We start from the raw sequence: 25289 nt of genomic DNA, 5'->3' as shown, positions 1-25289 counted from the left end.
AAGCACAGAACAAGAAATAACACATGGTTTCAATTGTTGACTTATCATTAGAGTTATGATTTTTTAATAGTCCAGCAAGACATTACTATAATTTTCTCTTTAATCTTTTTCTAATTATAATATCTCGTTTATAGATTATAAATAAAATCTTATAATTAAGACTAGATGAGGTCGTATCAAATTCTGAATCAAACACATATCCGCACCTAATTTTTGGGCGACACGTGCGTGACTAATGGATCCTCACACGGATCACGTTGAGCCACGAAGCTCAACGGCAGGTCATGGTTTTCATAGGAATAATATATCCCAATCTCACAAAATCATTGAAAACTGAAAATGATATGCTACTATATTTAATTATTAGTATTAGAAAATTTCAAAAAAGATCCTTGGAATATAAAAAATTTCAAATTGGATCCTGGAATTTCAAAAATGACAGAAAGGGTCAATAACCCAATCTGTCATTTGTGAAATTAAGACAAATTGACAATTTTGCCCCTGGCTAAGCAAAAGTTAGTAGTTATTCTCTAAACAAATATAGGTAACGCTTACACTGTTTTAGTAATTACAAGATTAGTTGTAGTTAATAATAAGGTACATGACTATGAAAAAATGAGTAGTTTATTCTCTACACAAATCTAGGTAATGCTTACATTGTTTTAATGATTACAAAATTAGTTGTAGTTAATAATAAGACACCTGACTATGAAAAATGAGTAGTTATTCGCTACACAAAATTTAAGTAACGCCTAAACCCTTATAGTGATTCCTTAAATCATTGTAGTAAATGAATACAAATGAGGGTAAAATTGTCAATTTCTCTTGATTTTACAAATGACAAATTGGGTCACTTACCCTTTCTGTCATTTTCGAAATTTCAAGACCCAATCTGAAATTTTCTATATTCCAAGGACCTTTTTTTGGAATTTTCTCTTAGTATTATTGGTTAATTTAGAGGGTTTTTTTTTTCCTTCACACGTCTTTTTGTCAAATTCTGAATCAGACGTATATCCGCAGGTCCGCACCAAATACTGGAGCGACGCATGATACTCGCAAGGAAATATTAGTTTCGATCCTTAATATAAGAACTAGCTAACTAATTTGAGTAGATTAAAAAAAATTTTGTTAAGTTAGTTATCTGTAATAAATAGGTGTTATCTTTCTTAAAATATCCTTATTAATTCAGTATATTGGTTAGACTTACTATTATTATGAGAATTATATTAAAAAAAATAGATAAATATGAGAGACAAAATGAATTAAGATTTTATATTTAGAATCAAAATAAAAACTAAATAAATTTCCATATTAAGTAACAGAGCTATTGATATATATATGCTCCCAATACAAAGGACCACAGTACCTCTTCATAGGGCCATTCATTCTTAATCACGTATATATGTGTCCTTTGGGAAACGACCATGTTCAATCATGTTTTTTTTCTTTTTTTAATCAGAGCATAATAGACTCTATATATTTATATCCCTCACTCTCTGGGTCATCATCAATTCTCTAACTCAGCCCTTCCTTCCGTATCGGCCAGCACCCTTCAATATTCCAAATGTGCATAGTGGCGTTTCTTTGGCAAGCCCACCCACTCTACCCTTTGATCCTCTTGAACAACAGAGACGAGTACCACAACAGGCAAGCTTTTCTTTCCCTTCCTTCCATCCTTCTTATTGACTATGTAGACAGTGATTAATATATATATATATATATATATGAATGAAAAAAACTGAGGAGTGAATTAATGTTAATGTCGGTGAAATGAAGGGCGACGAAGGCAGCGTCATGGTGGGAAGATTCGGAAACAGAGATCCTGGGAGGAAGAGACGAGTTGGGGGGAGGGACATGGCTGGGTTGTTGCAGAGACGGAAGAATCGCTTTTCTTACTAACGTCTTGGAACCTCACACTAGTCCTCGTGCCAGAACCCGGGGCGAGCTTCCCCTTCTGTTTCTCAAGGTACATATTGAGATACATTTACATGCTGAAAAATTATGTACTATATTTATATATATATATATTCATGTGGGTGTGGGTGTGACAGAGCAGAAAGAGCCCGAGGGAATTTGCAGAAGAGCTAAAGACAGAAGGAGAGTATTACAACGGCTTCAACTTGGTGGTGGGAGACATAGAGACGAAATCCATGGTTTATATGAGCAACAGGGGACCAAAAGCAGAGGCTGGCAAGTTCTACATACAGGAGGTGAAGCCGGGCCTCCATGTTCTGTGTAACGCTCAGCTAGACTCGCCTTGGCACAAGTCTGAGAGGCTTCGTGTGCGGTTCCAACAAGAGCTTGCCAAGTACGGGGAAAAACCAGTTTCACTCAGCCACATTGCTGGTGCTATTATGAAGGACTCTGTTAAATCCCCACCTGCCCTCCTCCCTCACATCTGCTCTCCTGACTGGGAACTTTCCTTGAGCCCCATTTTTGTCCATTGCCAAACCGCACTGGTACCTTCTTCATTTCTCGTTCAACGTTCCTTTCCATTTCATTTCTTTGTTCTTGTTATAGTGGTAATACTGATGAGATGCAGGGTGTTTATGGGACTCGGAGCATCACTGCCCTGTCTGTAACATGGAGTGGGGAAGTCAGCTTTTATGAGATGTATCTGGATGTGGGTAGCACCAACGCCTGGAAGGATCATCTTTTCACTTTCTATATCCAGCACTGATGATGATGATGATGATGATCCCCCATATTAATATTTCATACTCCTTGTGGCATTTTACGCAATAATTTGGGATTCATCATTGTACTTTTATGTAAAAATTGTTCAAGTTCAAGGAGTATTTGAACTTGGACAGTTGGGAGATTTGTGATGATATTGTTATGAAAATAAAGAACACCGTTGGTTCAATATAAGACACAAACTCTCCTGGTTGGTGTTTTAAAAGGTTAGAAATAAAAGGAAGACGTCCTCTGATGCAATTGCACCGCATGATATGGTGCTATTGCCTTGAAGTGCTTTTACGCACCGCCTCATGAAAATGATATTCTACTTCTCTCATTTTATATACTTGTTGCACCTGCCACCTGCAATTAATTACAGGTGTAAACACAATTTTGTTCCTATCCAACACCATCACGTCCCCAGGCAGATTCCTCAGGTTGCGCTGCCCCACAAGTTCCTCTCGAGTTGCAAATTTCAACATGAAATACCTCCACTGTAAGTACGTACCATCCCCCCCTCGTTCCTCTCATTTCCTCTTTTCCATCATCGTCATCACTGATATTTAGTTCTTATTTCGGTTTTGATTTTTATAATTTTAAACGGTAGGTTTTGGTTCCTCAATTATTGCTTCCAAAATGTTACTTCTTATATTGCGTCCAAAATGTTACTTCTTATATTTAAATAAGAACCTGCATCATTTCCTCTCTTAAGAAACTAAGACCTATGTTTAAAATTATATAGACTAAAACCAAATTAAAGATAAATTATAAGGGCCAAACATTGTATTAACACTTATTATTTTTATCCATCTCAAGAGTCTTTCAGACTAAATATGTTTCGACTTACTATCCTGAACTCATCCGATTTGGATTGTTTAAATTTGTTTTGGACAATTCATATTTATCTTTTTAATTTTTAAAATAATTATGTTAATTAGTATCGGATTTAAAATAAAGACAATCTTTAAACAATATTTTTTTAAAAAAATAATTTTTATTTAAAAATAATTAAATATAAATTTTAAATTTGTACTATTCATTTAGATGAAGACGATCCAAATCTCCAAATCTGACAAGTTTGGTTGCCGATGAGCACCCGGTTTCGTATTAAACAAAAGCTTGTTTTGCACATTATATGTCCCGCAAGTTGGTTTTGCCATCGTCGGAACACGATCCCTGATAAGGGAGGCTATGCAAGTTGCTTGGTATCCGTACGTGGGAAACTGTTTCTAGGAAATAAATCATTGTCCGCGATGGCTTATTCATTCCAAACAATCTTGACTTCGAGTTTGGAACGAAACATGACGCACAAACCCTGACCAAAGTGGAAGGATATGCGACGAATCTGTTTTGAGTGCACAACCAGCTCTCATCTTTTCTAATCTGTTTTAGCGGTTTAAATTTATTTTTTTACTTTTGTTTTTCAAGATATTATTCTAATAAGTATAAAATTTAAAATAAAAATAATCTCTCAATAATCACTTTTTAAAAAATCATTTTTATATAAAATAATTAATTAAAAATATTGAATTCGAATCGATGAAAAGATAAGATTAGGTAAGCATCCAGGCCAGATCATTGTGCGGGCCCGGGGGCTCTACTTCAAGATTCATTATAATTATTTCAGGCCAATAAGAAAGATCGATCATAAATGTTATTAGAGAAATATGTTATAAACATTTTCTTTTTACTAACAAGTTGTTAATTAATGGAGTAAGCGGTCTCACCATGTTTATCTTACTCCTTCAAGGAATTAGAAACAACTAGTGCTCGGTGGTATATGCATGTATAATGTACTTTTAACAGAACAAGAATGAAACTCTAGGCTTTATAAGGATGAAAATAGGCTTGATTTGTCACTGAACAAAGACAGCTACAGCCCACATGATAGGAAACAGGCATCAAATGGAATCAACATTAACTAAAATCCCACCGGGGAGAAGCAGCCACTTTTATTATACAATGCAATTGTTATTGGCAGAAGACACAGAATACCTGTCGTGAATCGGTGCTCGAATTTGTCCCCAATACCATGAAAATGCTCTCTCTCTCTCTCTCTCTCTCACTCAACCTCCGGCTCGTTCTTGATGCAACATTCAAGGTGTTTGCAGATTGGAGTCGGACTCGGAAGAAGGCCGGTTCTTCAACTCCGGCTGCCTGATTTCCTCCATCATTCTCACAGCTTCCTCCATCCTGGGCCTCATATCTGGCGCCTTCCCTACGCACGCCAGCGCAATCTGAAGCATCTGCACCATTTCCTCTTCCACATATCGCCCTCTCAATAGCTCCTCGTCGAACACTTCCGCCGTCCACTCCTCTCGGACGACGGACCTAACCCACCTCGGCAGATCCACCACCTCGTCATGACCAGGGTATCTCATCGGGCATTTCCCCGTCAGCATTTCCAGGAGGAGCACCCCGAAGCTGTAGACATCAGATTTGTGGGTGATTTTTCGGGCGTCCGTCACCTCTGGCGCTCGGTAGCCGTTAGATCTGGACATGGTTGCCGGAGTGCTCATCAGCGGAGGCAATCCGACGTCGGAGATGCAGCCGTCGAGGTCCTGGGTTAGGAGGACATTGGTGGACTTGATGTTGCCGTGTGTGAATTTTGGACCCCCTTCGGAGTGTATGAAAGCGATTCCTTTGGCAACTCCAAGTGAGACCTTCATTCTTGCATCCCAGTCCAGTGGAGTTCTTCCCTCTCCCCTGTTTCCTGGTGTTGTTTTGGGATCGAAGATTCAGGCAGATATATCAACATTACCGCAGCTGACAATTTTAGATGAATAGAAGACTAATAAAACAAAACCAAGTGAAGAATCTTCATGGTAGTTAAGTGTTTGCTTTTGCAAATGTTCATTCAGCTCACTATTAGTAGTAGTTAAGCTGCTTGCACATGCACAAATTGGACTAGCAGTTGGGTTATCAGAAGATGCACCAAGCTATTAATTACAAAATGATCTTCTCACAAATGCGTATGCAGTTTAAGCGTGCGAGGAATTTGATTATAATTTCCTTAATTTTGTGATCAAGTGAAGTTTTTGGCTCAAACAAACTGAGCACAATTCTGCCAGAATAATGAATCGTTTAGAGAGTTCCTTCAAACGCTTCAGCTGACATTCACTTCACCCTTTTTCGTTACTCATATTTAACCATATAAAAAAATCTAAAGCAGCTGCAGAATGATAACAACGGGGGACCTAATCTGGTTCTAAATTTTTCTTGTCGTCGTCGAATTTAAATTTCAGTTCTCAATGGAAGGCTGGAGCCAAAGCTTTTGACTGTCAAAAGGCTTTATTCGTTGAGATGTTTGACTGTCTTCATGATCTAGGGAATATTTTAGACTATAGAAGCTATTTTTCTGGAAAATGAAAGGTTATTTAGTCAGTCTACCTAATTTACAGTATGTAATGTGATGATGCTCCCTTTGGGGGAAAAAATCCTAATTTGGATCGAAGGAAAGAAGAGTTTCACTTTCTCCATTCTTTGGAATGCTAGAAAAAGGGTCAGTGCATGGACTAAATGAAGCAAGCAGAGCAGGATCATAGGGGAAACATAAACGTACCATGCAATGAGGCAAATAAGCTTCCGCCTGGCATGAAGCTGCAAACTAGGAGTTTCTCATCTTTGGAATAGTAATAAGCTTGAAGAGGCATGACATTAGGGTGGCTTCCTACTCTCCCCACAATATCCATCTGCTGTTCAAACTCCTTCTTCCCGACCACAACTTCCCTCAACCTCTTAACCACCACTGTTGTTCCCTCCTCCAAAACAGCCTTGTAGGCTGTTCCATAGCTTCCCTTTCCAAGAACTTCAGCTGAGGCCTTTAGCAAATCCTCAAGGTCAAAGGTATAAGAGCACCCTCTGAAGAAGAACAACTTGTTCTTCTCAGCCTCTTGTACTCCACTTCCAAAACTCTTTGAAATCTCGTTCTTTCCTGCACAAGCTGCCTTCGCTTTCAGTATGCCACTGCTTTGACCGTTTTTCTTCTTGCAACAGCACAAAGAGATTACCAAAACTAGGAGAGCTAGGAACGCACAGCCCCCAATTACCAGAGCAAGTATAGAAGCCAATCCAAATCTTTTCTTTGGGTTGGTAGCTTTTTGACTGTGGGTACTTGATGGAGTGACTGGGGGGTAAGCAGACGGAGGAGATCGAGAAGGGTTGACTGCAGAGCAATGATTCAGAGGTGGCCCGCACAAAAGAGAGTTCCCAAGAAAAGAAGTGTGAGGAAATTTTTGGATAGAGTTTGGAATTGAGCCACTCAAGTTATTATTACTCAAATTAAGATATTTGAGCATTGGGAGGTTGAAGTCTGGGATATGTCCAGAGATGGAATTGTTTTGAAAATACAACCAGGTGAGTCTTCTGAGATTGACAAATGTAGGTGGGATAGTGCCAGAGAAGGAGTTGAAAGAAATATCAAGTGCAATGAGTTTAGGAGAGACAGATGAAGGGATTGGACCTGAGAAATTATTCTGCTGAAGGTGTACATACTCGAGTGAACGAATGGAAAGGATGTCTGAAGGAAGCTTCCCATTAAGGCCATTGGTGTGAAGACTCAGTACTGTAAGGGCATCTAGTTTTCCTATGCTGTTTTCTGGAATGTGGCCTTTGAGGCCAATTCCTGGAAGATGAATAGCAATGACCCGAGTTTTGTCTGGGTTACAAGTTACACCCACCCATGAGCTGCAAATTGAAGCAGAATCATTCCAGTTGAGTCTTCGGGCATGTGGGACACTGGAAGCAAAGTCCAAGAGAGCTTGTCCATCAGAGTTCAGATCAGCTACAGTCGTGCCAGAGAATATTGGCAAGAAGCTTAGTGAAACAATTGCAGAAATTAAGGACTTGAACATCATGGGTGCTTGCAAAAAAAGTAAGTCCAGTGGTAGCTCCAAGTTCAGACCTTATCTGTTCTCTATCCTTTCCTGGATTTGATCATATAGCTGAAATTAGGAACACAGGAATCTTTCGGAACTAAGCTTAAACTTGGTTTCTGCTAGAAACTCAGTGAATGAGAATGATTTTTCACTCTGTAAATGAAGAAGAAATTTCATCCCAGATTTTCATGTTCAACCCAAATAACAGTTGAGATGGTTGCGGATTGAGGGTAATTAATGAAATTGTGCACAAATCAATTCAATTAATCTGAACAAAGTACTGTTTCTGAAAACTAGAATTTTGATGGAGTTGATGCAGAAACATCAGTTATCGCAAATCTGAATAGAAGGAACATGAACAAAAGTGAGTATTGCGCATGCTTACCATAAGGCAGGAGTTGAAGAAGGGATAACTCCTTTCAGATGGATGAACAGGGCCAAGTTCAAATTTTCCATGAGGGGTGTTATAGTGACCCTTCCGTTTGAAAGAAGAGAAAAAGCTAAAAAGGAAAAGCGTTTGGCTCTGAACTTTAACTAGTGGGGGGACTAAGGTTCTCCCTTTTATAGAATAAAGAAAATCGGTGCCTTTATGAAAAATTAGTAAGTAGGGAGACGAATAAAATCAATCCTTAAAGAAAGCAGTATAATTACATGTATTTCCCTGAGGCCTAGTTAAATTATAGATATAGATATACAAAGATTTTTGTAGATTAAGATATTTTTTTTAAAACAAAATAATACTCCCTCTTTTCTTATTTTGAAATGTATTGTAAAAAATTTTCTTTTTCAGTAAAAGAAACCAATATCATTTTATTTTTATTATGATAAATAAAGCCGAAGAAGATGATGATGATTTTATTTTCTTAAAAAAAATATGTACTACCTCCGAGGATAAAAAGATATATTAAAGGAGATTCCGAGTATAATTTTTAAAACTAAAGGATGCAAAAATGTAATTTGACTAAATCCTTCATAAAAAAAATATCGTGTACTTTGCTCTTTAGAAAAGCATGGTAATAATAGAGAATCCAAGATAAAACAGGACTTATAAAGAAAAAGCTAATGTTTCATTGTGCTTGGTTCTTTTTAAAGAAAAAGCACTCTCTGCCAAAAGTAGCATTCTTTATCCTAACATTAAAATATTATGCAAATAATTGGTGGTGATTTCTTGCTCGTTTAAGCTGCCATGAAACCCCTCAGCTACCTGCAACTAAAGATTAAATTCAAATGATAGCTGAGGTTGGAATTATTGAATAGCAATACAAGAGATTGGTTCATTATATTAATAGCTTATTCAGATTTTTTTTTATAATTTTATTATTGACAATACATCCCTTTGTTATAAATATTATCAAATGTGGATGTCCATCTCCTCTTCCTCTTCAACCTCATCAACTCCCACTAAGCACTTTTCTTTCACTACTCCATTACTTCTTCACTATGTTTTTAATCTTGTAACTCACCTCCACTTCACATTCATGTGGTTTATTATCCACTATCTATCATTTAAGTAATAATGTAACTCATATGTAAGACTATGCCTATAAATAGGGCATGCCATTGTATTGTGATGCAAGTGAAGCAAGTGAAGGAATACAATATCATTCTCTCATTTTCTTATCCACATCTTTTCTTTAATCTACTTTCTTTACTGGTTAATTTCACAACACATTATCAGCACGATACTCTACTATCAGAGCCCACATGATTTCTAGTCATGCTAGATAACCACTCCGGCACCATTAGAGTTCATGGCTTCTAGTTGATACACGTTGATATTTTATTCGTTGAATGAAGATAGTTTGATCCGAACAGTTTAGTAAGATTTCTCCAATTTATTTAGAGAAAATGGTGGTTTTGCATATTAATCTTATTGATTTATTGGTAGCCGAATATTTTATTTATCATATTGAGATATGAAAAAAAAAATTTATTTCTTACTTTTCTTATATTTTCATGATCATATTATTCTTATATTTCTTGATTTGCTAGGAGGTTTATGTTCATCTATAACATTACTATATATGATTATCATCTCTAATATTACTTAATTGTTGTATTAGAAAGTAAAATGTTAAACATATAAATAAATGGCTAATAGCCATTGTACTCTTGATTTTGTAATTAGATGGCCAGAAGCCACATCATGTTATGATGATTATTTGATAAAAGACCATCTTATGGTAGTAACAGACGGCATGACAAAATTGTCATAATTTGATAATCTATATTAAAGTATTGAAGATTGATGGTTTAAAAAATTAAACAATATAAAAGAATTTCGTAGTTTTGAAAATTTTATTATAGTCCTGAAGACTAATAGTTGAGAAAAATGATAGCGTGCTATTGAAAGCAAGGAATATATCCATAAGAGTGATAAAGAGTATGATCACATTGTATCAGTAGAACTGATAACTAAAAGGGCAATAATCTTGGGGCTTGACTATTGAATCATAACAGAAGAATTAGTAACAGCCCTATGATCAATATGATAAAATTATGAACAAATGTTATAATGTGACTAGAAGTCATATAGACAAATATGTATTAATTTATTGAAAAGCAAATGTTAAAAAAAATGGTTGTGAAATAAAAAGACCATGTGATATTATGAAAATATCAAAAGCGATTCTAATGCCTGAAAGCAATAAGTTCTGAAGAAAAATAGATGCCAAAAGCATATATAAAAATAGAAGATATGTAACTATATGCCTAGAATGCTATATGTATAATGTTTAATTTTTATCGGTCTTTAAATTTATTATGATTTGTGAGAAACAAATTGTTATAAGAATTTGATATTGTGATATTGATAAGTGTGTGATATAAAACTAAATAGATCAAATAGACCCAAAAGTTACTAGTTGTATTTTGTTTATTTATATCTTATTTATATGATCTGATTCAATATTAGTTTTGAATATTTTAAATGTCTATATTTTGAACATTGAGTCTTATTTGTACTTTATTTTTTAAAGTTCATTGTAAATGTTCTTCATCATTTTTGTGTGTTCTCTATGTGTATTGCAAGTTAAATCTGCGATACTCATAATTATTTGTTATTATGTTAATAATATATTGAAATAAAATTGTCTTTCATATTCCTTTTAAATTATATAGTTCTTGAAGATTAGATGTAATAGTATTAATATAGTTTCAGAAAAACTGATACTGATTTTTCTTTATGAGCAGACAAAGTATTGATAGTAAAAAATATGACCCATAGATCTACATCATAACTTTGGTTCTCCAAAGAGTGTAAGTGTTATAGCATAATTGGATTAAAGTCCATAACTATGTATGAATTAGAAAATACTTGGGCTTCCAAGCAAAAGATGGGTTATTGGCCTTAGTCTATTATATGCTTATAATTGTTTATGAAATATATGAATAAAGGAATCATGTTTGAATGACTCGAACTTGAGGGGAAGACTACTGGAATATAAGTATGAGTTGATATTAGATATATTTTTCATATCAATTTTATAAATGGATATCATCAATCATATACTATATTAAAAAATTTATTGTTGGTAATAAAACATGGTACAGTAAACCAGAAGTTTATTGATACAATTAGATTTATTGTTGACATGACTTGTTTGATCATCTTAAACCATATGATGTAACAAATTATTGAAGATTATGTATTGATATCCATTGAAGAACCAGAAGGTTCTTCCGAATAGCCAACATTTTTAAGAATTCGTATGTACTGCTTGTTCTCAAAGAAAATTGATTATAAAATATCATTAGTTATATTTTGTTTTGAATGGATCACTACATTTCTAGAAATATATATGGGCCCATTTAGAAGCACATAAGTCATACAAGTATTCAATATTTGATAGATGTATCTATATAAAATGGTAAGATGTGTGATTGACATTAACTTGCAACATGAAGTTTGCGAGATTATCTAGATAAATATTTCCGGACTATGTGATTCCCAAAACTTGATTTTAAATATACTAGTGAATTTATATATCAGGCTTTTAATGTTGAAAAGCCTGTTTAATAAATTGATTTGGTAAAATTATTTGTAATACTTCCGTGAATAGCTTAATCAATATTTATGAGAACAAATTTTTTCATTTTAGTATTGGCATATTTGATTTAATATATTGCAGTACTTATAGATATCAAAGCAACAAAATTCTCCTAATAAAATTGGCTTTTAGTCAGGAGCCAAATATTTCTCATTTAAAAATTAAAATGTGCGATATTTATTCTTACCAATCTAGTACAATGCATATAGATGGATATTAAAAAAAAGTTGGGACATATGTTGGGTAAGAACCTCCTTCTTCTTGTTTGTCTCTAAATGGAACAAAACAATGTTCCTAAAAGAAACAAATAGATTTAGAAGATTTATACTGTATAATTAGTTGACTGTTATTCGACAAAATTTTCTTAACATGAGGAGGAGAAATTGAGTAACTAGAAAAGAGAATGCATGAAATGCATTATTACTATCAAATATAGATCCTCAAATATATCAGTATGGACCAGAAGTTAATCAAAATTGCATTTATGAAATGCTACAAAATATGTTAGTGACCTGAATGAAAATTTTTAAATCTCTTATTTCAACTTAAAATGCTTCAATTAGTATAAATAAAAATGAGACATGCCAGAAGCATGAGAGGTTAATCGGTTCCAATATAAATATCTTAAATAAAGAGAAGCATACAACTTAGAAGTTGTATTAAGAAGGCATGTACTCTAAAAAAGTGTCAAGACATAACTAATTGTAAAACCCCAGAAGAGGTTAGGTACCTAAAAAGGAAGAAAGAGATCTCAACAAGTTATGTCACAAAAGAAAAATGGAACCGAAAAGGTAAAGTTGTCGACAATGATTTTCGCAAGAATATCACGTGATAAAAAGAGGATCTTGCACATAGATCTATCATATAAAGTAGACATAAATTTGGCCAAGAACAAAAGTAAAAAGGAAAAGACGTGATGAAAATATTAGTTCGATATGTGAAAATAAATCTGCAGTCCAAACACATGAAATATAAAGTTTCTATGCAATATATGGATGTTTATGTGAAAATAAAGATTTTCACAAATAATTATGATGAGACATATTCCTCTGTGATGGATACAATTTTATATATTTGAATAGTTTGGCAGTTATGAAATGCGTATGTTAGATATTATTATGACCCATGGATGAGGATCATTAAATAGTAAAATTTACATGATAATTCTTGAAGTATCCAAAATATACCAAAAGCATATATAAGAAAATCTTTCAGTATATGAAATATTATGAAGATTAAAATAATTTCAGTATGTATCATTTATTTTATAATTATGGATCAAAATATATGAAATTCTCTGAAGGATTTTACTTGTCAGAAGCATACAATTCAAGGTCTTGAGAATAATACTTAATTAAGCTAAATAAGTTTCTATAAGAATTGAAGCGATCAGGGCATATGTGGTATAATCGACTAAGTAAATATCAATTGAAAAAGTGATATAAAAATGATCCAATTTGCCAATGCAGTTTTATGAAAAAGATTTGAAAATGAATTTACTATAATTGTTGTTTATGGTGATGACATAAATATTATTGAAACTCCTAAAGAGCTTACAAAAGCTATGGATTGCTTAAAAAAAGAATTTGAAATGAAGAACTTGGGAAGAACAAAGTTTTGTCTCGGATTGCAAATTGAATACCTGAGAAATAAAAACTTTTGTGTATCGAATAATTGATACAAGAAAGGTCTTAAAGTGTTTTATATAGATAAATCATATTCATTATGTACTTCGATGGTTGTGAGATTTGTGTATGTGAATAAAGATCTTTTTAGGCTTTGAGAAGTTGATGAAAAACTATTTGATCCAGAAATACCATATGTTAGTACAATTAGTGTACTTGTATATCTTGCTAGTCACATATGACTTGATATATCATTTGTTGTTAACTTACTAGTAAGATATAGTTCTTTACCAACACGAAGACACTAAAATAAAGGTTGTAAATTCTTTTTTGATCCAAATGTTAGTAATTCCAGATGAAGTATTTTATAATATTCAAAAGATGGTGAAATATATTTAGCAAATCCGTTCAAACAAAAATCTAGCAGATTTGTTCACCAAGTCACTTCCAATTACAATATTTGAAAAACTTATTCATGATATCGAATGCCACAAACTCAGGGATATCAATTGATGTTATCAAGAGGGGGAGTTAAATACACGCTGTACTCTTTTTTCCTTGTCTATGGTTTTTCTCACTGGGTTTTCTTAGCAAGGTTTTTAATGAGGCAGCACCGAATAATGTATCAATGAATGTGTACTCTTTTTCTTCTGCTAGGTTTTTATCCCACAAGGTTTTTTCTAATTGAAGTTTTTTAATGAGGCACATCCTGATATAATGAACATCCAAGAAGGAGTGTTATGACTATTATCAAATGTGAATGTCCATCTCCTCTTCCTTTTCAACTTCATCAACTCCCACTAAGCATTAATTTTTCACTATTCCATTACTTTTTCACTATACTTTTAATCTTGTAACTCACCCCCACTTCACATTCATTTGGTTTATTATATACTATCTATCCTTTAAGTAATAATGTAATTCATATGTAAGACCATGTTTATAAATAGGACATACTATTGTATTGTGATGCAAGTGAAACAAGTGAAGGAACACAATATTATTATCTCATTTTCTTATCCACATCTCTTCTTTAATCTATTTTCTTTACCGTTTAATTTCACAACACCCTTGAAATTTTATTGAATTAATGTACCATTGGTTTTTATTACATATGAATTTAAGGACTTAAATAAATTACGATTTCTTTAAGAGTTAATCCCCTACTAATTTATTTTTTTATTAGTAAAGTCAACTTTTTCACTTCAAATTATATTATTTACATATTATGAGTAACATGGTAATTTATTTTAAAAATTCGATACAGCCCTATTAATTGCTGATGCTCGATTGCTCATCACCTGGGGATTGGTTGCGTCAGACTGACAATTACGGCAGTTTTATTACTCCCGCCATCTTACTATTATTATATTAGTCCTTGGGGAAAAAATTATTTCATATTATATGTGTTTTTAAAATTCCAATACAACATTTAGTAAAAAAAATTTAATTTCATTTCTGGAATAATTAATTATCTATTATTATAATATTTTAGGGGCATTAAATGAGAGACGAATTTAAATACAAATAGATTATATTTTATATACTTCTTAACTTATATATAATAATCTTAAATAAACAAGTAATACTGAAATATATCAGCGGCTGACTTTTGATGTCCTTCACAGGTCAGATTGCACAAAGCGAGAAAGAGAGAGTGAAAGTTAGCTAAATGACATTGATATCAGACTGGATTGGTTATGAATCCGGAAATAATTGTTCTTCATAACTTTCAATGACAGCAATGATGAATAATGAGTGAGTTTAACAACAAAGCCTTTTTAACTACCAAGTACCATACCACTTCCATTAGTGTTGTCCTGTCCACCCCTTGCTCTTGAACACTGAAACCACACTGCAGACACCAAGTTCCACGCAACATTGATGAAAACAATACAACGAATTGTACTGTTGTCTATAAGCTCAAACTTCCACCACTCAAAAAGGCCACTCCCTCGCTCCTCCTTATACAGTTGTGCACTTTTCAAATAATATTCCTTTTCTCTACCTCCAGTAGTATTATACGTGAGCATTTTGTGAACAAGCCTACCGAGCCGAGAGCTAGGATGAGGAGTTCCTGGAAGTTGCGCGCCAAATCCTCAAAACATCGGTAGGAGCCAAATGGGGTATGATGAAGCTAGAACCTTTGGTCAAAGTAATTTCAGATTCAGAGAGGAGAAAAATGACAGACATCATTGTTTGTTTTGATTTCATATTCAACATCGAACCTGTCATAATGTTCCGCACATGGATTGAAAGGAGTCATGATATGACGTGGCGGGCACATCATCATCAATCTAACTAAACTCAGCAAAAAGACACACCTTCATTTTGGATTTTTTGTGTTTTTGGTCAAACCTAACTTGGATTTCTGAAGGAGGAACTCGCAACTGGGCCTAGTTGCCAAAATCTCACACCGTCCATTGGGCATTGGTTCGTTCTCTTGATGCTTGGTTGGTTGTCTTCTTCAAAACCGGTCGCTAATGAACCTGAGAGGAAGAGAAAGACATTGAACGTTGATCGGGAGATAGCCCATGCAGACAAGTAGGAAAAACATAGGTTGAGCAGAAGGGCCATTTAAAAAGTCGGCAAATTTCTCAGCGTGAATGTGGGGTCAATTGGGTGGAGACTTATCAATTAAGCAAGAACGTAGTTATTGTCACAAACCAACCTCGAGATCCTTCTTCACTCATGGCATCTCTAAGGGCAAGGTGGGCTGTCATAGCTTGTCAGCAACTATCATGCTGACGTTACAGAGATAACACACGCTTTTCAACAAAATAAGAAACTGGACATCTCTATTTGGAAATGCATAGGCCATCGCTGTGTGGAACAACACTAAAGTCTAAAACAGTAACGACCATTCATAAAGGTTAAAACACTTGGGTCAAACGTCAAAACCTTTATTGTGCACCTCAGTACCTGTATGCTTTATTTTCTCAACTTTGGTTCGGATAAAATTGGCAATTTGCGGTACAGGATGTTGTGAACTTACCTAGCTTGAAACTCAAAACAAAAAAAAATGTGTTATAAACCACAATAATGCAGCTCAGACAACTGAAGCCTCAGCATCCTTCAAACAAACTTAGATAACAAATCAATAAATTAAAACCAGAAATTAGGAACTATTGCTGAGGGCCACTGCTTTCCAGCTTTTCAATTTCTTCACGTTGCTTTCTTTCAGCCTCCTGACGTTCTCTTTCAGCATCTTCCTCTTCTTCAATCAGGTCAAGATCATCAAATTCTTTGGTTGCCGCCATTGCTTTCACTACAGGATCTCTAAGCTGCGATATCAGTCCCCCGCCAACTTTGTATTCTTCTTCATCCCCGATCAAAAACAACCGCTGGTCTGGGCCTGAAGCCATGGGAACATCGACAGCCAATAACTTCATATCATACTGCATAGATAGATTACAGCAAAGGCTGCATAAGTTTTTCACTTCCCGTTTCTTTTAGTTCTTGGAAAATTTCCATAACTAATTTAAAGGACAAGTTTTTGGCCAAAGAAATAATAAAGTTTTTTTTGGGGGGGGGATGCAGACACAAAAAAAAAAAAGTTTGTGATTATCCTTCACAGATTTTGGGTTACAAGAGAAACGATACTATGGCAGAGTTCTGGAAACTGAGAGCACTAGAGCTGACTTTTTTTGTGTCATGGAAAAGGAACAGTGAATTCACCAAGCTGAAAGTACAGGTTCTACAAACAGCAAACAGCTCAACCAGTGAGTAAGGGGGCGTGCAGAAGTCCGTCTCCACAATGGACATTCAGTTGGCAGCTCTGTTCTATACACACAAAGCCGCAAATAAATATCTTCACTTCTGGTACAAATTTTCAGGCTAAGCCACATGACAAACCATAAGTATAGACGTGACTTCAAAGGAACCCAGAAGACGCTTGCATTCAATTTTTTTATGGCAATAATACACAGTATCAAAATCAGCTGTTCTGAAGCATCTAGATGTATATTGCTGAGCACAAACAAGACCCCATTCTGGTCATAGAACCTGCAGCGGGAATATTTTAAGCATACAAGGTCCAAAGGCCCAAATAATAGCTTCAGCAACCGCTTCTTTTTGAGAACCCTGATGAGTTTTCCAGGTCGATATTATTAAAGTATCTAGTAGTAATTAACCCCGAACATTGATGCCCAAGTGATAGGTTGAAAACGTATTCTAGAAGAGCAAGAGGAAGACGAGTGAGGAAGGATGGTGGAAAGCAGAACCCCCGGTGATAAATACTTCTGCTGAGGCATGGACCTACGGGAAACTAGACAAGTACGAAAGAGACAGAAGGTTATTTTGAGAGTGCTTTGCTTGTAGGTAGGCAGGTAGGTACGTGTGACGATTTTGATGAAGGATTCTCTGGGCAAGAGCTCTCTTTGAATGCTAAACATGGTTTCCTTCCCTTATTTTTGCATTTTGTATTTACCAGTTTGGCTGTTGTGTTTCATAATACGTCTGTTGCTCTTGAATGGATGAGTACTATCCAGTACTGAATCAATCATGTTTCCAAGTTGTTCTGCGCTTAATTTCAATTTAGGTGGCAGCAGCCTCTTGCTCTTTTTTTTTTCTTTTTTTAAAAGGAAGGAATGAAGAAAAGAAACGAAACCAAATTAAAAAAAAAAAATCTAGCTATGCTTCCGTCATTCAGCTTTCAGAAGCTTTCCTCCACATTAGTCTGCCGCTCTACCATCTCTAAGATATATACTGAAAAGATAGAGAATTGAAGAAATTTGTGGCCCCCAAGAATGGTATAAATCAGGAACAAAGGGCAAACATGTAGCTTCTTAGTGATTTCATGGTCTTTAATTCTGTGGGAGTTGCCTAAGATACATACTTAAAGCATGCTTGTGTATGTATTCAATGACAAAAATCTATTTCTTGCTTCAAGCTAATTCAAGCAATTAGGTTTTAGCTATTTCCAACCTATTTATTCCAACCATTTGCGTAAGTAAAATAACCCTTTCATACACCAAGCAGCAACAATTTAAGAGGATTTAACACTTTAGCGATATGTCATGTTGAATTCCAGAACACGGAGATACAAAACATGCCCAGTTACAATGACCACGTAGCAGACTTTGATGTTGAAAGACAATGCGTGGACAGTATGGGATATATGACACATTCATATAAGCCAGGCTAGATGCAGTAATTTCAGAATCAAATAGGACACTTCAAAGCTTACCTGGCCCTTCTTTTTCTTGACTTCAACACTTACTAGACCCTTCCTCTCAGAACCTCTTATGGGAAAAATGAGAAAACATCGCTTGCTCCTAATACTTGGCTTGAACTTCTTTATTGTCAGCCCACCTCCTGACATCACATAGGCTCTTAAATCAGTTCCTGAAAGGGGGGGACCCATAACTTCAAGAATCCCAGCAGAAGTGTTAAGTCTTGTCATGGCCATTCTATATACTTTATCAGGGTTGATTGTGAATCTTGAGCGAATGTACAAGCCCTTGAAAATGCAGAGTGCTAAAGATAATTAGTGATGATCCACAAGCTAACGTGTGATTTATTAACAAGTAGAGATTAGTCCCATCAGTAGTAATTCACAGTGGCAAACATACAGTTCCAAAATTTTTCTTAGGAAGTACATTAAGGAGTGTACTATCACTATGCACAGAAATTTACGATTGGAATAATCACAACCTATTGGCTAGTGACTATAAGGAATATGTTGCTGATCAACAGTCCAAAAGGGGCGCATGGAAAACTAACTAGGAGTGCAGTTTGACTCTAACATCATGAGATCAGCAACTGGGCATCACAGGTATACATAGGGCTGCACTTCATGACAGCAACTAGCAAGCATCCCATGATTTTAAATATTCATTATGAACAAGCACCTCTAACAAATAGCTGAAGAAGTAGCGTTCTGTAGCCTAGACTTCGATGTCTCAGAGTTGAAAATCCTGGAAAGTAAATCTTGAAATATAACTGATATACATAATGCAAGTAGAAAAGAAATGAACATAGAATCGCTGCCATCGATCAATGGAGCAAAGTTTAGGAGAAAACCATTTTTCCAAGTGAAAGTTCGGCAAGGGAGAACCAACCATTAGCTTAATGGGAGGCTATGGATGCTACATTTCATATTGTTTGTGTTATCCCTCTGCAAACTGATCTATGCTCTGAAGCTCCAGTCCAGTTTGTATGTGGGAACAAAATACAATAATCTGTCTAACACATTCAGGAAAAGCTTGTAGATATCATACAACATTAATATGCCTAATGCAGGAGGAATGCTAATCTTAGTCGAGACAAACCAAAGTAACAGGTATATGAAGCGTTTAGTAATGGAACTGATCCAGTCAGAAAGGCAAGGAATGTTCAGGCAACACAAACTCAACAAGGTACAATACATAGGACAATTAAAAGAACTTACAGCAAAAGCAACGATAGCAGATGAAAGGGCAAGAAACCCATACTTAGCCATGCCTTCCGACAGCCCAATGAAGGCGTTTGCAATCCCAAACATGATCCTCCAGAGCAGCGCACAAACCATAACGCCAGCTGCCCCAAGTAGAAACAGGTAATTCCTCTTAAAGAATGCCTCAACTTGCAAACCGATGGCCTCACTGTATCGGGAGAAAGCAGAACGCACTGCAGTCACTGGCTTATCAATGACCTTTTTTGCGAAACCTCCATTGACTTTACCCAAATAAGAAGATTTAAAGGAGAAGGAGCGAAACCCAGCACAGTTGTCGCCCTCTTTAGGAATTACAGACCTCCTGGAAGAGAATGTCTGGGGAGTACGGCTAGAAGAAGCGTAGTATTTCCGCGAAGCGCGAATCACGGAAGAAAGAGGATTTTGCTCCGAAGAATATAAAAATCGGGACAATGTCCCAATTGAGGAGGTGGGCTTCGCAGCAAATGAATGAGAGGAGAGAAACTTCGATTGCGTACGGAGGAACAAACTGTCGGCGCGTGAAGGATAGGGCAAACATGAAGAAGAAAAAGGGATCGAGAATAGATCCTGTGGAGCTGGACTGCATACTGAAGATGGGGAACTCAACCGATGAAGATGGTGATTGATCCCGTCCCGTCGCCGGAGGAGACCATGGATTGCTCTTGACATTGGGATGGAATTCCGCCGCCAACCACCACCAGTCGATCTTTTGGTCTTTCCCTTCAAGGACATGGTACTCCAAGGCTTAACTTCCCATTGTTTATGAGCCAAAAAAAAAATAAAGAAACCCCCATTGTTGAAGATCATTTATTCATCTCATTTAGTCGTACATTATTTCGTTTAATCAAATTTCATTTAGGAGGTGTTTGGAAATCAAGAAAAGTGTTTTTTAAAAATATTTTTTTAAATCGAGATAAATTCTTTTATATATTTATTTCGTATATTATAAAATCATTTCTAAAATCATGATTGGTTTCTATCCGAATATTTTTTAATTAAACTGTAAAGTCATGAGTGATTATCTCATGGGAAAAAAAACTAAAAAGTCAGGCAAATCTCTAACGGGCAAGATCAAATCACTACCCGAAAATACTGAAATAACACAAAAATCTTTAGAGTCTAATTGCTCTCATGTAATAATACAAGATAACTATCCATCCAATTTAAAATATTAACTCCAGTTTTTAATAGAATGACTAAATCAGAAATAACTTGTTATATGTTAAGCTGTTTTTATTATTTATTGAGTAAAAATTACTATTAGCTTAGGAGTTATATTATTTTACATTATATTAGTTAGAAATTTGTAGCTCGATGACTGAATATTATTCCAGAAACTTTAACCCAAAAAAAAAAAAAGCTGGGAACAAATCTAACCTTACCTTAACCCAGTTAACCGAAAATTCCTCGACTACAAACTCCGCAAGCCGGTATCGGAGCGCCGGCGCTTCAGACAAGCAATAAAAGTAGGATTTTCTTAAATGCTTGAGAAAAATGAAGTCATTTTAAAACAAAAAAAGATAGAATTTCAAAATACTCCTGAAAAAATCTGTCATTTTAGAATACCAATTTTCAGTCATTTTGGAATACTAGTTTGGACCTTGCATGTTTCATAGATGTTACCTGTCTTCTTCCCTTATCCTCAGTTCATGTTTCATAATGCAAAATTACTGTTTCGATATAACAAAATGCAAATCAAGGTCAACCAAAATGTCAAAGCCTAAAAGGAACCGATGGCTCCCCCCCCCCCGGGGCGGAAGACAATCCATCGCATTCATCAGCAACAAAACTTCGCCGATAACTAATTTTGCCGAAGCTTCGATTCATTCCCAGGTCAAAAAAAGGGGGAAGCTGCGTCCATTAAAAACCCAACAGAAAATAATTCTTATAATTTACAACCCTCTGAATCTCCAGCCGCATTGCCAAATCATGCAGCTTGACTCACATCTGACATATATAAACCGATATCAAATGAGGAATTCAACAGCACGATGACATTTATTTGTTGAATAAGTAAATAGACATCATTCAATTGAAAAAATTTCAAAAAAATACATTTTAAAATTTAAAATTCTGAATTAAAAATTACTACAAAAATATATTACATTTCTTTTTTAAATATAATCATATAGTAACTATGGTTATCAATTTAGAGCTTTTTGGATTGACTTATAAGTAGCTTTTCAAACGTGATTTACGGAATACGAGATAAGTATGTGAGGAGAGTTTTGTCTCGGCTTACGTGAACTTGCTTAAAGCCGTTTTGAACGGAGCTCCAAACAAGCCTTAAAATTTTAAAATTCAACAAGTATTTTCGGATTTTCCCTATTCAATTTAGCTCAATAAATTGATTGACAAATAACAAAAGGATGAGATGGTCTTGACGCAAGGGATTGGAATAAAACAAACTATTGGAATAAAACAAAACTAAAGTCATGCCACTGAAAAGAATTCATTCCACTGAAAGTTCGAACAAACAAAAGTTAACTCTTAGCATGGTTTGCTGCAGCAACGATAACAAATAAGAAACCAAAACTCAGTCTTTAATAATTATCCTGATTCAAAGATGAAACAGACGGCCTAAGCAGTTGCGTGCAGAAAAGCTCTTCCGGGCTCACGGTTAGCCAAAGGTCCATGGCATCCAAGAAGCTGAAAAATGCAGAAGGAAATGGTAAGCTCCAATCTCAAATAATCCAATTACAGAGGAAATTAAAAATGGAAAGAAACTCATTCACCATAGAAATTGTCACTCTGAGGAGCAGAAGCTCCAATATATTACTGACTCTGTTAATTCGGTTTCACACCTCATCTGCCAGTTATTTACTCCAACACAGGACGTGTTCAAAAGTTTTGCGCTCTAACGAATCATTTCATTTCCCAGAATGGGGAAAAATAGACCATTCCCCAACGTTTGGCATTCAAGTAAAGTAAACGATCATATTTCGCATTACCTTGGCATTGACACCATCCGGCACAATCCTGTTCTCTGACTTGAACCTCACATAGTCGGTCCGGCTAAATTTGGTGAAGCCCCTGAGAAAGAAGTTTAAAGAATAATGATACTGCTGCGAACCAAATGCAAATCGTCCACGTAGTCCACATGACAAGGAAAGCAGACCCAGACAACCATCAGATGTCAAATCTAACTCTAGTACGTATACGAGGGGTTACTCTTTTTATGCATCTCAAATCAAAAAATTTCACATCACTTGCCACCTTTCACCAATCAAATCGCTTAACAACCAATCCAGCGACTCACGGATTTGGTACAGGGCATCATTCTATATCTGTATCTCAGATCAAAATATTTTCGAAAAGGATCTTAAAACACATCTAGAAATTCATCAGAAAAAGATAATCATTTAGTTAATTCAATATATTTTTTAAAAAAGGTCAAAAATTCCAAACAAATTAGAAACAGAAAACAGCGAACCGCACAAACAAGACTGTTCTAAAATTAAATATATTATACAACAATTCAAGTTCAGATGCCACCATAACAAAAGGCAATGAGACAAGCATACCATTTCCTGCTAACAATGATCTTTTGGCGGCCCGGGAACTTGAACTTAGCACGACGGAGGGCTTCCTGAGCATGATGACTGTTGCTGTCCTTGCAGCGAACAGAAAGAAGGACCTGACCAATAGCCACTCTAGCACATGTTCCTTGGGGCTTTCCAAATGCACCTCTCATCCCTGTTTGGAGCCTATCAGCTCCAGCACATGAAAGCATCTTGTTAATCCTAAGAACGTGGAATGGATGTACCCTAACCCTCAAGTGGAATGCATCCTTTCCGGCGAATTTAGCCATATATTTGTTGCATGCAATCCTAGCAGCTTCCAGGGCCTCACTTGAAACATTTTCTTTCTCCCAGCTAACAAGATGGACGCAGAAAGGAAACTCATCGACACCTTTCTTTTTCATCCCAACATCGTAAATTCTGATCTTAGGATCAGGAACTCCACGGCAGTAGCGTGATTTTGGGTAAGGTTTGTTTTTTAATTTGCCTGTAGCACCTTGCTGGTCCTGCGTCATTTAGCCATACAATCAGAAATTTAGTTTACTTTACAACCGTGTCTATTATTTACAGCAAATTGATAATCATGGAATTAGACTATAGACATCATAAACAGACCATGACAAGCATGAGCAGTGCAAGAAATGAATCGGGATGTTATGAAGCATCATCAACTAAAAACCAAGTCACACGAGCTCAAAATTTAAGCTCACAGACATTAACTATCCAGTGGTAATGAGGCATAGAATCACAATCATGAATAACTATAGAAACTCTTCGTGGATAGATTTTGATATATTATCAGTAGTGAGAGCCAGCAGTGGTGAAAACCATGAAGTACAATTTCCACGCACCTAAAATGTAGTTTAAATGGTTGAGGACCAAGAATGCAATTGAAATATTGGTAGATCTATTTCGATACAAAGTTATTGGGTCACGCAGCGTTCAAAATAATTCCTTCCCCAGCTCACATAAATTAAATAAAGACTCGACCGAGCAGAAATGCGCAAACTCATCTTCCAAAGAAGCCGATTGAAACAGCTGACATTCGAACATGTCAACCGCACGGTAAGGTCTATGAAAAATCAATGACCCCACTATTTTCGATGGCACTTAACCAAATTATCAAACTTCCAGCAGAAAATTTCATAAGCAACTCGTTCGGTAAATGCGACGAACCCAGGAAAGATACCAATCTGTGCGACATTCAGAACCTTGACGTGCACAGGTGGAATAGCAGGAACAGATGAGAAATGTACATAACCAAAGCAAATGTAATGCAGATGAAGCCACATATGACTCCATATGAATTTGAACTATCTACACGAAATCAGCAGCAAACAGATTACAAGGAGAAATAACACATGGAAGCCCTTGTAGAAAAATGAAATCAAATAGAACGTTTGAGAAATATCGAATTCTTCAGAGAGAGATTGATGCTTACTCCTCCCCATGGCGCCTGTCTCAACGGGCGATTGGCGTTCGCGAGGTGCAGGAACAACAAAACCCTAAAATGCTTGTTATATAAAGAGCAGCCTCATGGGGCTTCGGGGCTTGCTTCTGCCCAAGCCCAATATGACGAGGGTTTTTGGGCTTTGTACAAACCAATGTTTTCAAACCCATCCGAAAACCAAAAAAAATTCAGTGGTTCCGATTTCAAGGTCAACCAGCTGAAGGCCCAATCAATGATATGATAATTTTTTTTTAATACAACCGTAATGTTATAAAATTAACGAACAAAGAAAATAAATTAGAAAAAAGATATAGACAAGAAATAAAAGAATTATATTTTTTTTTTACCTGCTTCACTTCACAACGACATGTTTTATTTATAGGCATAGTGTTACGTATACGTTACACTTATACTCAATGACATAGTGGACAATAAATCACATGAATGTGAGTGGAAGGTGAGTCACAATATTAAAGACAGGAGTAATAGAGTAGTGAAAAATTAATACCTAATGAAAGTAGTGGAGGTAATGAAATTGAAAAAAAAGAGGAGATAGACATAACACACTTAATAATCTCATAACACAAAAGAAATTGATAATAAAACAATAATTAAAGAGTTAATCCTAAAATTTGAACTCAGTCGAGTTTTAGTTTCTGAAATCTGACGCCAA

The 25289-nt window shown here is 35.6% G+C and overlaps 4 protein-coding genes across 9 annotated transcripts; 1 reads left to right on the top strand and 3 right to left on the bottom strand.

Annotated features, from left to right (window-relative positions):
- Nucleotides 1–1441: 1441 nt before the first annotated feature.
- LOC114747156 (transport and Golgi organization 2 homolog) lies at nucleotides 1442–2965 on the top strand. Its single transcript, XM_028935450.1, has 4 exons — nucleotides 1442–1647; nucleotides 1777–1966; nucleotides 2052–2459; nucleotides 2543–2965. Exons 1-4 carry the CDS (start codon nucleotides 1565–1567, stop codon nucleotides 2678–2680), a joined length of 819 nt encoding a protein of 272 aa, XP_028791283.1. The 5' UTR covers nucleotides 1442–1564; the 3' UTR covers nucleotides 2681–2965.
- Nucleotides 2966–4480: 1515 nt separating this feature from the next.
- LOC114747152 (probable inactive receptor kinase At5g58300) lies at nucleotides 4481–24793 on the bottom strand. Of its 3 annotated transcripts, XM_028935445.1 has the most exons (4): nucleotides 24783–24793; nucleotides 17921–17923; nucleotides 6242–7599; nucleotides 4481–5392 (listed from the first exon to the last, which is right to left on the bottom strand). In XM_028935445.1, the coding sequence occupies exons 3-4, from the start codon at nucleotides 7533–7535 to the stop codon at nucleotides 4776–4778; spliced, it is 1911 nt and encodes a 636-aa protein (XP_028791278.1). In that variant the 5' UTR covers nucleotides 7536–7599; nucleotides 17921–17923; nucleotides 24783–24793; the 3' UTR covers nucleotides 4481–4775. The 3 variants fall into 3 exon arrangements, with proteins under 3 accessions (XP_028791278.1, XP_028791279.1, XP_028791280.1); XM_028935446.1 differs by lacking the exons at nucleotides 17921–17923; nucleotides 24783–24793 and adding an exon at nucleotides 7942–8036 and having other exon boundaries at nucleotides 6242–7604; XM_028935447.1 differs by lacking the exons at nucleotides 17921–17923; nucleotides 24783–24793 and having other exon boundaries at nucleotides 6242–7893.
- LOC114747153 (uncharacterized) lies at nucleotides 14895–20351 on the bottom strand. 4 transcript variants are annotated; one of them, XR_003740349.1, is made up of 4 exons: nucleotides 19622–20351; nucleotides 18419–18691; nucleotides 15459–16628; nucleotides 14895–15374 (listed from the first exon to the last, which is right to left on the bottom strand). XR_003740349.1 is itself a non-coding variant. In XM_028935448.1 (3 exons), the coding sequence occupies exons 1-3, from the start codon at nucleotides 20312–20314 to the stop codon at nucleotides 16356–16358; spliced, it is 1239 nt and encodes a 412-aa protein (XP_028791281.1). In that variant the 5' UTR covers nucleotides 20315–20351; the 3' UTR covers nucleotides 14895–16355. The 4 variants fall into 4 exon arrangements, 1 of the variants encoding a protein (XP_028791281.1); XR_003740348.1 differs by having other exon boundaries at nucleotides 14895–15458; nucleotides 15555–16628; XR_003740350.1 differs by having other exon boundaries at nucleotides 14895–15719; nucleotides 15902–16628.
- Nucleotides 22057–24617, bottom strand: LOC114747154 (60S ribosomal protein L10-like). Its single transcript, XM_028935449.1, is given in 5 exon segments — nucleotides 22057–22294; nucleotides 22597–22678; nucleotides 23170–23645; nucleotides 23647–23672; nucleotides 24608–24617. Coding segments are annotated over 5 exon segments (663 nt in total). The 3' UTR covers nucleotides 22057–22225.
- Nucleotides 24794–25289: the final 496 nt, after the last annotated feature.

The sequence above is a fragment of the Neltuma alba genome, unplaced genomic scaffold, assembly GCF_004799145.2.
Source record: "Neltuma alba isolate B1F8T4 unplaced genomic scaffold, ASM479914v2 tig00005226_pilon, whole genome shotgun sequence".
NCBI lineage: Eukaryota > Viridiplantae > Streptophyta > Magnoliopsida > Fabales > Fabaceae > Neltuma > Neltuma alba.
Note: the sequence above shows the minus strand (reverse complement) of the source record. Positions and strands in the feature narration are given on the sequence as shown.

Excerpts from the sequence above, each read along its gene's own strand:
- LOC114747156 (XM_028935450.1), top strand. The coding sequence starts at position 1,565 with ATGTGCATAGTGGCGTTTCTTTGGCAAGCCCACCCACTCTACCCTTTG. Across the intron at positions 1,648-1,776 it reads AGAGACGAGTACCACAACAG|GGCGACGAAGGCAGCGTCAT; the intron begins GCAAGCTTTTCT and ends GGTGAAATGAAG. Across the intron at positions 1,967-2,051 it reads TTCCCCTTCTGTTTCTCAAG|AGCAGAAAGAGCCCGAGGGA; the intron begins GTACATATTGAG and ends TGGGTGTGACAG.
- LOC114747152 (XM_028935445.1), bottom strand. The coding sequence starts at position 7,535 with ATGATGTTCAAGTCCTTAATTTCTGCAATTGTTTCACTAAGCTTCTTG. Across the intron at positions 5,393-6,241 it reads CTTATTTGCCTCATTGCATG|GAAACAGGGGAGAGGGAAGA; the intron begins GTACGTTTATGT and ends AAACAACACCAG.
- LOC114747153 (XM_028935448.1), bottom strand. The coding sequence starts at position 20,314 with ATGTCAAGAGCAATCCATGGTCTCCTCCGGCGACGGGACGGGATCAAT. Across the intron at positions 18,692-19,621 it reads CTGCTATCGTTGCTTTTGCT|GGCTTGTACATTCGCTCAAG; the intron begins GTAAGTTCTTTT and ends TGCATTTTCAAG. Across the intron at positions 16,629-18,418 it reads TCAAGAAAAAGAAGGGCCAG|TATGATATGAAGTTATTGGC; the intron begins GTAAGCTTTGAA and ends CTATCTATGCAG.